Source organism: Osmerus mordax, chromosome 27 (genome assembly GCF_038355195.1).
Source record: "Osmerus mordax isolate fOsmMor3 chromosome 27, fOsmMor3.pri, whole genome shotgun sequence".
Lineage (NCBI taxonomy): Eukaryota > Metazoa > Chordata > Actinopteri > Osmeriformes > Osmeridae > Osmerus > Osmerus mordax.
In genome coordinates, this window is record NC_090076.1 from 1,398,870 (window position 1) to 1,413,888 (window position 15,019).

At 42.7% G+C, this 15,019-nt stretch overlaps 1 protein-coding gene across 2 annotated transcripts in view; it reads right to left on the reverse strand.

The window, feature by feature from the left end:
• The window catches only part of cdc14ab (cell division cycle 14Ab), a 128,828-nt gene extending 115,198 nt beyond the window's left edge, over window positions 1-13,630 (reverse strand). For both annotated transcript variants that reach the window (XM_067230676.1, XM_067230675.1), the window contains exon 1: window positions 13,090-13,630. In XM_067230676.1, coding sequence (XP_067086777.1) covers window positions 13,090-13,186 — 97 coding nt within the window. In that variant the 5' untranslated portion in view covers window positions 13,187-13,630. The remainder of the gene's footprint in view (window positions 1-13,089) is intronic.
• Window positions 13,631-15,019: the final 1,389 nt, after the last annotated feature.

A 15,019-nucleotide genomic window follows, 5' to 3' on the forward strand; every position in this document is an offset into this window, starting at 1 on the left:
TCATTTAACAACATGTTTCCAAAACATTTCAGGTCCATGAAATAAGATAAAGTCTAGAGCATGCCCGCTTTTAATGTTGGCGTCATGGCCGCGGGAACTAGAGGTGCTGCAGCACCCCCTGACAGCACAATAATTTAAAATGATATGACTTGAAAATCCACCACCGTGGCACAGCCCTGCAGTAGTGACTAGCCATTGGGAACACCAGGAGAAGAATAACGATGGAAAACCAGGCTGAGAAACGTATGGAGGGGCTGAAAAATTAAGAGAAAAAATACATCACCTTCACTAGACTAGACTTCAATAGACTTACACTAGGCTTTGTGTTTGACCTTGTCTATTCTTTGTTTGTCTATGGCCGCACTGCAGCTACAATTCACTAAATCTCTAATTAAACGCCGCCCTTGAATAAACGCTGCACCAAAAATGAACATTGTGTAATAAACGTTGCAGCGTTTAATCAAAGAAATACGGTATTTGATTTTAGACTTAAGACTTTTTAAGGATCCGCGGAAACCATGAAGAAGAACCTCAACTTGACAGTGACTAGTTTTCTTTTTTAAAGGCTTCTCACAGAACTATAAAACAACTAACTAGATGGATTGATGCTTTTCCATCAGACCTAGACAATGATTGGAAAGCACAAGTAGGCTACTATCCATAACTAGAGCTTGTTTGTAGCAGAGCCATAGAAAAAGAGAGTTGCGACACTTCCATAGACTCCCATGTTATCGAGGAATGCGGAAGTAAAGCATGTCACATGCGACCTGTAGTTCCAAATATTGCATTTTCCACCGTTCAACCCCATTCATTTTCAGTGTCTCCGAAGCAAGTTAGCTGGTAAATTGATGAAAATCCTTCATTTTTAGTTTATCATAAGATTATAGCTTGTTTGATTCGAAACGCAGTTAGAGCTAGACTGTAGGTCTAGCTAGTATCTAACATAAGCAACACTTTTACTGAAGCTAGCTAGAGAGCACGTGTATCATAACCAGAAGTCAGTTGGCTTATAGTCTGTCAAATTAGTTCTAATTATTGGTGTTCGTTGGCATACAAAGTAAGTGTTCTATATATAGCTCTTATTAGCCTAGTTAGTAGAGCTAGCAACAATGAATTGCAAATTAAGTGGTCCGAAGCAAGTTAGCTGGTAAATTCACGAAAATCCTGCATTTTTTCATATTTCAACCACCACATATCAATTGTTATTAGTAGTATTTTATATAGCCAGCTTTAGTTAAAGTTTATCGTAAGCTTGTTAGATTCTAAATGCAGTTGGACCTAGACTGTAGGTCTACGTAAGCAACACTTTTACTCTAGCTAGCTGTACATGTATCATAGCCAGAAGATCACCGGATCACTACAAACACAAGGAGTGGAAGAACACAGGACATATTGTACAATAAAATGTTTTATTGAATGCAGTTGGTTGCCTTGTTTATTCTGTTCTATTTACCAAACTCCTTTCTTGTCTTAAATTGAGCAGTTGCTGGTGATAATGGTTAGATTCAACTTGCACCAAGTACTACAAATATAAGTGTTAATGTGGTAGGCTAAATTGTAAGTGGGCTGATGAATAAAAAAACTTTAACAAGACCAATTTACTTCAACCGTCTAAGGTTAAACGTTAAGTGAAACAATATAGTCCTCATTAGGCTACTGTTTGGTATGTACAGTATGGTACAGTACAGTTTGTACAGTATGGTAGCTAGCATAGCCATTTCTAGCTCTGCTTCACAATATTGCGTTATGTATAAGTTCATATAATACATACATGTTAATAAAGTATCAGACATACATGATACAACACACCAGTAACCAATTGACTGTGTTAATATACCGAAAATGTCCGTGAATCGAGATGGTGCTGCTGTCTGTCCCACCGAAAACCATTCAAACAGGTTGACAGCAGTGGGGGTTTTGTTTAACTACAGGGAGCTACCGGAACCACGTGACAAAAAAGCTCTAGCTTTTTCCTGTGTTTCACTGGCAGTGAGTGTTCACAATGTTGTATTTCACTCCATTCTACACCAAACACGTCAGGGAGGACTGCCTTTTGTAGATACGAGTCTGCTGAAGATAGCCAGAATATCGGATTTCTTTAACCGAGCCTGTTTCATTCATCATTTGCCTGAGAAAGCGACTTCCGTTGGCCAGCTTCATTGAAAACCATTCAAACCAAGTTGACAGCAGTGGGGTTTTTTGGAACTACAGCGAGCTACATGAACCACGTGATCACGTGTCGGCGAGATCAAAGCGTGTCGCAACTCTCTTTTTCTATGGCTCTGGTTTGTAGGAGCAAAGAGACACTTTAGTCACTGGCTATTTCAGCTCAACCTATAAAAGTCGCCTCATCGTGTCTTTGATCTTTCTGAAAATATTGCTACCAATACTGTATGTTGCAAATGGTGACAACACCCGTCTTGTGTCTTGAAAGAGGTACTACCTTTACACTTTACAAATGTGTACTTTAGCTGTGACTTACAGCAGTTATACTGGTGTGTGTCTAGTGTGTCTGTCGTGTTGACACAAAAACAGTACTCAGGTACCAAGTCGGTCCTCAAACGAAAATTACGGTACAATACCAGAATTTCTGAAGTTAAGGTAGTACCGAGTACCGGGTTTTACCACGGTACCCATACAGAGTCGGACGCTGACAAGCACAGTTTGTCGCTAGATTAGACTCTTTGTTGCTAAAAGTTGCTAAATCTAGCGACTAAGTTGTTAAATTGGCAACACTGATCAGAAGACACAGACATTGCGACAAGCAGCTAATGCTGCAGGGGCACCACTAAAGGTTGTCGACAAGAAAAGTGGAAGAGCCATGAATGGAAATACTTTGGGTGTGAGGCAGATGACAATGAGAACATTGTCGATCACCATAAACCAATTAGCAAACGTTATCGTTTATGTACTTTATCAGGGTTTCTGCAGGTTTCAGTAAGTCAAATTTAAGACCTTTTTAAGACCATAAAGATAGAAATTTAAGACCTACACGATGCATTACCAAAATTCAAATCAAATCAAAGAAATTCTGAAAAAATCATTTTATTTAAATTAATTCAGTAATTGAAAAAGCATTAATTTTACACATAGGTTAATCACATTAGTAACCTTCCACACCCAACAACGTGCCAAATCCCCAAAACCTTACCCCCAAAATAAAAATAGGGTAAAACAAACTTGCCCTCAAATAGAGAGAGAAAGTGTGTGAGTGAGTGTGTGACTCCAGCGCCTTCACAGTTCACACCCAATTTAATATTTTTTTGGCAAGGTTTGCAGCGAGCCTCGTACCTGGAGCTGGGTACCGCTTGTAACCAACAGCGTATATCGCTGTGATCTAGCCATGTCTCGTTGAAAGTACACTTTCCCATTTTCCACACGTAGCCGAACTTTAACAAACTGTGAGGAGACGCAGACGTATTTCGCGGGCAGGTATTGCATTTATCACAGGATTTGTAGTTTTATCACTGCATACGTACCAACACCAAGATCCCACAGAAAGAACTACAACACACCGAACCAACGTTCTAAGGGCAGCGTTCTGCTGGTTTTGTAGCAACGACTCTGGAGCTCCGCTCTGTAGGCTACGACTCAATAATTTTTTGCTACTTTATAAAAACGATGCGGTCAGCGTTTCTGGAAATGAACGAGGGTAAAACTTTTTTTTTGACTTGACTAGATTAAATTTAAGACCTCGGATGAAAATCTAGCCGTTTCTTAAATTTTAAGTTCAGAATTTAAGACTTTTTAAAACCCTGTGGAAACCCTGTTTATGGTTTGCAGCATACGTATATGACAAATAGTGGTTCATATGACAAACCTTGGTTCACAGCTAAACTCAGAAGTTTGAGGTTGGAGAAGGAGGAAGCGTTTAGGACTGGGGATCGAGACAGATTCAAGGAGTCGAAAAACAGGTTTAGCAAGGCGGTGAGAGAGGCTAAACGACTGTACTCTGAGAGACTACAACACCAGTTCTCAGCTAACAACTCTGCTTCTGTCTGAGGCAGGGCTCAGGCAGATCACCAACTACAAGCCCAGAACCCCCCACTCCATTAAACTGGCAAAACGATCTGAATGAGTTGTACTGTCGATTTGAAAGACAATTGGTCTGTCCTGACCCACACCTACCCACCCCAGAGGCCCCCTCCCCCACCACCATTGAGACGACTCTCTCCATTCAGGAGGGAGAAGTTAACAGACTGTTCAAGAGGCAGAACCCCTGCAAAGCAGCTGGGCCAGACTGTGTCTCTCCAACCACCCTGAAGCACTGTGCTTGACCAGCTGTCTACGGTGTTCACCTACATCTTCAACACAGTGGCGGTTGGTTACTCAAATCGGAGAGGACAGGATAAAATCAAACTACGGCGTGTTGTTTGTAGCAATAAGCCGATTACATCTTCCATAGCTCTCAGTAGCAAATATAGTATCATACTGTATTGATTGTAACACAAAGGATGAAGAAAAAAATGGGCCAGTTGACCAAGAGGGAAAGACGCATCTAATCACTGCGGGCATGGGACCATTTTACAAAAGAAACCCTCCGTTTAAAAAAAGGAAAAACAAGATACAGATAACTTTATTAATACCAGGTAGGCAAATTTGGTCAATGCGGTTTTTCCCCAGAAGCTTGAATCTTATGTCGGCATTTATGTGCTCCCTGCTTTTGTTTTGCCGCTGTTCCTAAGGTCGCACAGTACCCCTTGAACCTTCACACGTACAGTCTAACGTTCTCACTTATTCCGTGTAGCCCATAAATGAAAGGGGTTCTTGATTTAAAAATCCTCACTTTTTGGTAGGGTTAGTCATTCTGGAGGAGAAAAGTGCTTGCTCTCGCACACGCTGTAGCTAGCTACTAGCTGCTACTGATGATGGCAACACACATTTAACGTACCATGGTTTTATCACAGAGAGTGCTGTTGAGTTACCGTAGACCTTCAGTTTAATATTGTGTATTTTAATAAATTTTCCGGTGACAGTAATATATTTAGTATAGTTTTATCTAAAAAGTAACTTTTTGAAAGTAAAAAAAAAAAAAAATACTATTTTAAGAAATGTCACTGAGGACAATCCTCCTCTTCCTACCCTGTCAAGCCTCCACTGCTTCAACACCTGTTAACATGGCCCTCCACTTCACCATCCAGCACTTGGACTCCCTGGGACACTATGCCAGGATCCTGTTTGTGGACTTCAGCTCTGCTTTCAACACCATCGTCCCGACTCTGCTACAGGACAAGCTCTCCCAGCTGAACGTGCCTGACTCCACCTGCAGGTGGATCACTGACTTCCTGTCTGACAGAAAGCAGTGCGTGAAGCTGAGTAAACATGTCTCTGACTCCCAGTCCATCAGCATTGGATCCCCTCAGGGCTGTGTTCTTTCCCCTCTGCTCCAGTCAACAGCGTGGAGTCCTTCCGCTTCCTGGGCACTATCCTCTCCCGTGACCTCAAGTGGGAACTAAAAACCAGCTCCCGCACTAGGGCTATCAACGAATTCGAATATATATTCGAATAGTGGTTAAAAACAGAAATTCGAATGTGAAAATTAATATTCGAATGTAAAAAAAATGTTTAAAAAAAAAACACGGCAGCAGCGGCGCGTCTGTCTGCTTTGCGGGTGGGCGCGCGCCTCAGCGTCACTGTTGACAGTTGACTTGCGTGGAAGATGGCAGAAAGTGCAGAACCCAGCTTGACCGCAGCAAAGAAAGTGATTGTAACCCCAAAAAATCTAAAGAGTGATGTCTGGAAATATTTCTGATTTTGGTCAGTTGATGGTAAACTTGTTGAGCCTACAGCTTAAGTAGTGTGTAAGCTATATGAGCTAGAGTTAGCTTACCATTCAACAACTAGCAACTTGAGGCTTCAATGTCGGTTCTATACTCTAAAACTTCAATTAATGTTAATATTATTTGTTTCAATCACTGAATGAAGCCTGCCATATTTGGGAAAAGAATCGCAACCTTAAATTGCTTGCACAAAACTCTTGATCAGAACTCGGCATTTGTTTATTGTTGTCGTTCATTTTACACCGCTATGCGCACAGAGCGATAGAGAGAGAGAGAAAGCGTGCGTGTGTGCGAGCTAGAGGCCAAGGTCTGCGGTCTTGGCCATTAGTTCATTTACTTCTTTTTGTGTATGTTGTTAAATATGTTTAAACTTAAATAAATTAGGCCTACCTACAGTATACAAGTAGTTGTATCTCGTTGTATTAATTTGTCCTGTTATTGACGTGCCTAATGCGCAACCAGAAATTCGAATATATTCGAATATATGTGTTTTTTTAAAGGGAATATTCGAACATCATTTTTGAGCAATTTTGACAGCCCTAGTGGGAAGACCGAATTGCAACAATAAATGAATGGACAATAAAATAAAAATAAAACAATTTCTCCAAGAATGCTTAGGTGGGGTGAAAAAAGCCTTGGGCGGGGCACCTTAACCTTTTCAAAGCAGGAAACACACTGGTATTACAGGGAGGGGCTGTTTAAGACGATACCATGTTAATGTCTTACTCAGCATTTCAGAAAGACCCTAAATGAATATCAAAACTTGAAACTGCAGCTGTAAAACGATCGGTTTTGAAAAAGCTGTATTTGTGACGTCAAAAATGTAGCATCACCTTTGTCACGCCCCAACATTTACATACAGACCAGCCCTCTGGTGTTCTGGCCCAGGATCTCAGACACTAGTTTAGCTGCGCGCTGCTCCGTGTACTTTCATGCGAACAACAAAGGAGAAAGTTTGAAATATTTTAAAGTATATTGAAAATGGACCATCGTAAATGCAGTGTTCCAGGGTGTACTGGGAATGCTGACACTTTTCATAATCTTCCCTAGGAACCAGACACTCGACGGGCATGGCTGATGTTTTTCTATGAGAAGATCCCTGTGAAGTTCGACACATTTATTCATTTGCTCGAACCATTTCACCAAAGACAGTTTTGAATAAAAACCTTGGACAATTTAAAGAAGGATTTGCTAAGCCGCTGTTGCTGAAAAGAGGTGCTGTTCCAACCGTATGCTCATCACAAACACAAGCTGTAAGTATGAGTTTGTCGCTAACAGTTAGCCTATTAGCAATGCTAACGTCTCCTGTATCTAGCATAGGTAGAATGCTAAATATGTTTCAAAACACATCAACATACCTTACTTAGCAAATGACTCTAGCTAGACCATCTGTAGTCGACCTTAGAAGGGAAGCTTCCGAAAAAATAGCCAGAAAACAAATAGCAGTCTAGCCTATTGCTAACGCCTGTCTAGATTATCTATTTGAAAGAACTGGAGAAAGGCAGGTGCTAGATACAGGATACGTTAGTATTGCTAATAACTGTTACCAACAAAATCATACTACAGCTTGCGGTTGTGATGAACAAAGGTCGGAACGCACCTCTTTTCAGCAACAGCTTCATAGCAGCGGGAGCTGCTTCATAGCGGGAGTACAACGGTACATAGGAATGGTTTGCTTGACCCGATGTTAGTTTCCTCAAGGATCACAATGACTCTTGCTTAGAGACTTGTTGCTCTTGTGGTTAGTGGTAACTGATTTATATTTTTGTTCTCGCTGTGATATATAGTTTTATTACTATTGCTTGCTTTTTTCCACAGGTACACTTGCACTTATAGCTGTTCATGTTGTTTAATTGTAACTTGTTTAACTACATGCTCTTATGGTTCTTCCCTTTGGCACTTACTTCAGAATCAGAATCAGAAAGGGATTTATTCGCCATGAAAGTTTGCACAGACAAGGAATTTGCTTTGGCAGGAAGGTGCATACAATAAACATATACCTAAAATTTAAATATGTGGACTAACTATGCTAAGGGTACATAAACTAGCAGTACTAAGTGGGATAAATATAAGTTGCCGTAAATTACAATATAAAAATACAAAAATACAAATATTACAAAAAATACAAATGTACAAGATACCATGTTATGGTGCAGTGCAAAAGCAGAGTGTTTTAGGCAATAAGTCATTTGAGTCAGTGTGGTCCCTTGGCCTTGTTGAAGAGGCCAACAGCGGAAGGGAAGAAACTGTTTTTGTGGCGTGAGGTATTGGTCCTGATAGACCGCAGCCTTCTGCCGGAGGGGAGTGACTGAAACAGGGAGTGTCCAGGGTGGGAGGAGTCGGCCACAATCTTCCTCGCTCGCCTCAGGGTCCTCGAGGTGTGCAGGTCCTCGAGGGTAGGCAGATTGCAGCCAATCACCTTCTCAGCAGTACGGATGATACGCTGCAGTCTGCTCTTGTCCTTGGCAGTGGCAGCAGCGTACCAGACGGTGATGGAGGAGGTGAGGATGGACTCAATGATGGCTGAGTAGAAGTGCACCATCATTGTCTTTGGCAGGTTGAACTTCTTCAGCTGCCGAAGGAAGTACATCCTCTGTTGTGCTTTCTTGATGAGGGAGCTGATGTTCAGTTCCCACTTGAGGTCCTGGGAGAGGATAGTGCCCAGGAAGCGGAAGGACTCCACAGTGTTGACTGGGGAGTCACACAGGGTGATGGGGGTGAGTGGGGCTGTGTTCCTCCTGAAGTCCACAACCATCTCCACTGTCTTAAGAGCATTGAGCTCTAAGTTGTTCTGGCTGCACCAGGTCACCAGGTTGGCCGCTTCCCACCTATAATCAGACTCGTCTCCACCAGAGATGAGCCCAATAAGGGTGGTGTCGTCCGCAAACTTCAGGAGTTTGACGGACGGATGACTGGAGGTGCAACTGTTGGTGTACAGGGAGAAGAGCAGAGGAGAAAGGACGCAGCCCTGAGGTGATCCGGTGCTGATGGACCGGGAGTCAGAGACTTGTGTTCCCAGCTTAACGCACTGCTTCCTGTCAGACAGGAAGTCTGTGATCCACCTGCAGGTGGAATCAGGCACGTTCAGCTGGGAGAGCTTGTCCTGAAGCAGGGCAGGGATGATGGTGTTGAAGGCAGAGCTGAAGTCCACAAACAGGATCCTGGCATAGGATGCTGGGGAGTCCAGGTGCTGTAGGGTGAAGTGGAGGGCCATGTTAACTGCATCGTCCACAGACCTGTTGGCTCTGTAGGCAAACTGCAGGGGGTCCAGTAGAGGGTCAGTGATGGATTTAAGGTGTGCCAGCACCAGGCGCTCGAAAGACTTCATTACCACAGAGGTCAGGGCGACGGGTCTGTAGTCATTATGTCCTGTTGGCCTTGGCTTTTTGGGCACAGGGATGATGGTGGAGGACTTGAGACAGGCTGGCACATGGCATGTCTCAAGGGAGGTGTTAAAGATGTGGGTAAACACCGGCGACAGCTGGTCAGCGCAGTGCTTGAGGGTGGCTGGAGAGACAGAGTCCGGCCCAGCTGCTTTGCAGGGGTTCTGCCTCTTGAAAAGTCTGTTAACTTCACCCTCCTGAATGGAGAGAGTCGTCACTGTAGAGGGGGGGAGGTGGGAGGCCTCCTGGGTGGGAAGGGGTAGTTCAAGACTGTCCAATTGTCTTTCAAATCTGCAGTAGAACTCATTCAGGTCGTTGGCCAGGCGGGAATCGTTAGTGGAGTGGGGGGCTCTGGGCTTGTAGTTGGTAATTTGCCTGAGCCCTCTCCAGACAGAAGCAGAGTCGTTTGCAGAGAATTGGTGTTTTAGCCTCTCTGAGTACAGTCGTTTAGCCTCCCTCATCGCCTTGCTAAACCTGTTCTTCGACTCCTTGAAACTGTCTTTGTCCCCACTCTTGAACGCGGCCTCTTTCTCTGACCTCAACCTTCTGAGTTTAGCTGTAAACCAAGGTTTGTCGTTGTTGTAGCTTACCCTGGTGCGTGTTGGTATACAGCAGTCCTCACAGAAGCTGATGTATGATGTCACAGCCTCTGTGAGCTCATCCAGACTATTGGTAGCAGTCGTGAACATGTCCCAGTCAGTGCAGTCCAAGCACGCCCGCAGATCCTCCATAGCTTCACTGGTCCACTGTTTTGATGTCCTCACAGCAGGCTTACAGCGCTTTAGCTTCTGCCTGTATGCAGGAATCAGGTGGACCATGGCGTGGTCAGAGTGACCCAGTGCTGCTCGGGGGACCGCATGGTATGCTTTGCTGATTGTAGAGTAGCAGTGATCCAGGGTGTTTCCTTCTCTGGTAGGGCATTTGATGAATTGTCTATATTTTGGGAGTTCTTGAGTGAGATTGCCTTTGTTAAAGTCGCCTAGCACAATAACCAAGGAATCCGGATTTTCATGCTCCACACTCAGTATCTGGCTGGCGAGCACACGTTGAGCCTCGTTGACGCTAGCCTGCGGAGGCATGTAGACGCCAACCAGAATGAATGATGCAAACTCTCGTGGCGAGTAAAAAGATCTACAGTTAATAAAAAATGATTCCAGATCAGGAGAACAGTGCTGCAGAATCACTGTCACAATGTTTGGTTGTTCACAATGTGTGCTTCATGTTTTGGCTACTCGCGATGTTTTTTGGCTATCTTGTTGTTATGATCAGTGACCTATGCACTTTGTAAAGCTCTCTCTTGGAAGTCGCTTTGGATAAAAGCATCTGCTAAATGAATAAATGTGAATAGCAAATCCTGCTTTACATTGTCCCAGGTTTTCAAAAATGTCCTTGGTGAAATGGTTCGAGCAAATGTGTAATTGAGGGTCGAACTGCACAGGGATCTTCCACGCTACGGTATAGACAAACATCAGCCATGCCCGTCGAGTCAATGTTAGCTAGACTCTAGCTCATCTGCTTTTTATTAACGCTGATTTGCAAGGAATGCAAGAACAGCTAGATAGCGAAAACACCTAGACTGTAAACTAGTTTAGCTTGCTAACGCAAGAGTATAGGTAGAATGTGTGATGATTTAGACTAGTTTATTGTCAATGGGGCTAATGCGTCATTTCATGTTCCTGACTGTGTTTCATTCGATTAAATAACCTGTGTTGTCATGTAAATCTACAATTCACTATGCATGTTTTTCCAGATCTTTGTCAGGTTATTTATCATTTTATTGTTCAGTAAGATATCTAGCTAACTGAAGCTGAGTTGAATCACGATTTGGTTTGGTTGCTAAACTGTAACGTTACCCTCCTAAGTCAATCCTGTTTGCTTTGACAACAGAAGTGGAAACAATCTGTTGAAAACAGTGTTGTGTAGACACAATAGATTTATTTGCATGTTTTTATTCTAAGTCTCCACGTTCGATGTTTCAGTGAGTGCTGTTGGCCGTGTTGCTTTTTTGCTCCGCAGCTTCACTCGTTGAAAACCAACCAATCAGCGCGCAGCTCATATATATATTCATGAGCATACCATAAAAGGGAGAAAACCTAGCATTTTTTCCCAGGACAATTTCACAGGATGCACCAGGGGGCATAGAACAGCACCCGGGCCAATTTCAGCCCAACCAATGTTACATACAGGCGTGGATTAAGGCACAGGCTTGCATAGGCTGCAGCCTAGGGGCCCCGCGTGTGCAGGGGGCCCCGGATTGGCCAGATTGTTTTTTAATATTTTAAATGTACTTTAGCGAGAACAAAATAAAGACGCTAATTGGCCCATAATAAAAAAAATAAAAAAAAAGCAGATTGGGTAGATGTGACTTGGGTCACATCTGTCCAATCAGCTGCTCCTGGTCAAATCATGTCAGACAATCATTTTCATGATTGTCTGCGCTATATGGCATAGTACAGAATGGCCGAAAGAAAATATTTAAGTGGAGCACTAAAACGCAAAACACAGAAATTAAAAGAACAATGAGACCAAGATATACAAAAACACATCCCTAAATTGTCAGGATTCTTCAAGCCTGCTGAATCTCAATCAACATCCAGTCGAAACCATGATCCACAGCAGGACTGTCAGCTAGCATCATCGTTTAACATCGTTCACGTTATCAGTGATGTCAGACAATTCGTCAAAGAAAATGAGGACACCTCAGGAAGGTCATTACAGCAACATATAAGAGCAAGGAAACTACAATCAGTGTTTCCAAATGTTGACATAGCACTCCGGCTATTTATGACTTTGCCTGTAACCAACGCCAGCAGGGAGCCCTCTTTTTCGAAACTGGGACTAATTAAAAATAGACTCAGATCCACGATGGGCCAAAACCGACTCAATCACCTGTCTCTGATGTCCATTGAAAATGATGTTCTGCGCAAATCGTATTTAACCGGCCTCATTAAGGACTTCTCTGCCAGAAAATCAAGAAAGAAAACATTCTAAAGGTAGGACTAGAGATACAATGTGGAGGGGGGGGGGCTCACACAAAGAGCAGCCTAGGGGCCCCTGACCACCTTAATCCGCCCCTGGTTACATACCCTATTCGGAGACCTTAGGGAACAGTGTTAAATACCCCAAAAACCCAGTCAATGACCCCTTTAAATAAATCGCCACTGTTTCTAATAAGTGACTACTGCACATCCCTGAAACTCTACTCCAATAATACCCTTGCGATTTAGGCGTTTTAAAAAGCTCATTGTGTTTCTAAAATGTTAACGTTCCCAGCAACAGACATTTTAGGATTGTTTGTGATAGGGTACTTCGCTCTGGATAAGAGCGTCTGCTAAATGACTAAATGTACTTAAGAAGAGTCCTCTTGAATGACTACCCCTACGTTTTCACCGATTTAGGGGCTGGTTTTACCGCAAAAATGCTTTGAGAAATACACTTACAGTAACAACAAAAAATATAGGCTATAAACAAAAATGAGTCTTACAATTAGGACCGACACGCCCATTATTTTGTAAAGACTTTCTCCTAAATCGGTAAATTAGGATCTACTCAAGATATTTTGTGAAATCCCTTAAAATTACTAGGCCGATTCATTTAGCAGACGCTTTTATCCAAAGCCAAGTACAAACCTTAAAAAGTTAAACCTAAAGGCTTGTTGTTAGCCTAATCTACAATAGATTTCCATCCTCCTCCTAAAAGCTTGCTAGTTCACTAGTCTAGAATGCGCACAAGCGACAATTAGGTGGCTGGTCAATCAAGTGTGGTAGTTCACGAGACGGGAAAATATGTTTAAAAAAAAACTACATTTTGCCGACTATAAGTTAATTATTCCAAACGGGAAGTCGGAGGATGATTTATACTATTGCACAATCAACTGTTCATATTGCAAACTTTAGCTGGCAGATAGCTAAACGTAATTCACCTACCTTTAATAAACTCAGACGCTCCCATTATGTCGACATCGTCAGCCATTTTAAACAAAGTTGATAGGATGGCAGAATGTTTAAGGCTTTCGAAAGTCATTCCCAAAGTCTCAGAGTAAGTTTCAGAGCATGTCTTGGCCGAACAAAACTTATGTGACTTTACCTGGCGTAGGCTACCTACTCACTAACAATTATAACCGTAAGAACGGCAAGACAGTGATAGTTTTGGTTTTAGTTAAGTTAGTCTTAGGAGACTTCTATTTATGTCTGCTAACCTGGCTGGCGAACTAGAGAGAACTTAGAACCGGCTATCTGCTACTTCCTCCCAGTAGCCTATTTCCCAAAAGAATGTGAGACGTCATAGCCAAACCTTCAAATTCGAAATTCGCGTCTAAGTATGCCTATCTATTCTAGCACCGTAATATAACTTTGTTTTTCTCTTTGGTTCATATTACGGGGTGTTTTGTTGATTGCTGTAGCTGGTCTAAATACATTTTCGCTGTTGATACGTTTCTCCGTTTTAGCTGCCCTTCTCACTCCAGGTACCAAATCACAGCTCCCAAACCATGTACTCACATCCCCTCCTTTTTGAACGCATGTGACAACCAGAGCCATAGAAAAAGAGAGTTGCGACACGCTTTGATCTCGTCGACACGTGATCACGTGGTTCAAGTAGCTCGCTGTAGTTCCAAAAACCCCACTGCTGTCAACCTGTTTGAATGGTTTTCAATGCAGCTGGCTTTCTCAGGCAAATGATGAATGAAACTAGCCTGGCTCTGCCCTCCTACGTACTTCCGCTCAATTTTAATTTTGCTTCTGTACATAGGTCTGGCCATGAGGTACGTAAGTCAGATTTTTCAGGTTGATTTTCTACCGGCGAATCAGCGAACAGAGGGAGTGGCTGAGAACGTAGATGTTGTGCGCTAGTTTGTGTTGTAGTTCTGTAATGGCGGCGGAGAAAGATGCGAGCAAAGCCATTCGGTCCGTTGTGGCAACACTGCCGAATATCCAAGAGCTAAAGCCGGAGCAAGAACAAGTTTAGCTGAGTTTTGTTGGTGGCCATGATGTTGTGGCCCTCCTCCACACGGGGTTAGGGAACAGTTTGATTTTCCAGCTACGGCAGTTGGCTCTGTTATAGTAGTGGTAAAGGAATTGGCTAAGGCAAACGCTAGCGATTGGTTATGGCAGATCAGGGCAGATCCAATAGTTTTAAACTTCAACAGAGTACCCGCCTACAAAGAAGTCAACGCTTGTCAATGGAGCGAGGCCAGACTCTCTGTACAAATGCAATGTACGAGAGTCTGGTTAGGACCAGGCTAGAATGAAACAGGCTTGCTTAAAGAAATCCGAGATTCTGGCTATCTTCAGTAGACTCGTATCTACAAAAAGCAGTCCTCCCTGACATTTTTGGTGAAGAATGGAGTGAAATACAATACATTGTGAACACTCACTGCCAGTGAAACACAGAGGGAAAAAGCTCGCTGCTGTTCCAAAATCCCCACTGCTGTCAACTTGTTTGAATGGTTTTCGACGGGACAGACAGCAGCACCATCTCGATTCACGGACATTTTCGGTATATTAACACATAATATCAATTGGTTACTGGTGTGTTGTATCATGTATATGTCTGATACTTTATTAACATTTATGTATATTACATTAACTTATAATACATAACGCAATATTGTGAAGCAGAGCTAGAAATGGCTATGCTAGCTACCATACTGTACCAACTGTACTATACTGTACAGTAGCCTAATGAGGACTATATTGTTCCACTTAACGTTTAACCTTCGACTGTTGAAGTAAATAGGACTTGTTAAAGGTTTTTTTATTCATCAGCTCACTTACAATTTACCACATTAACAACACTTATATTTGTAGTACTTGATGCAAGTTGAATCTAACCATTATCACCAGCAACTGCTCAATT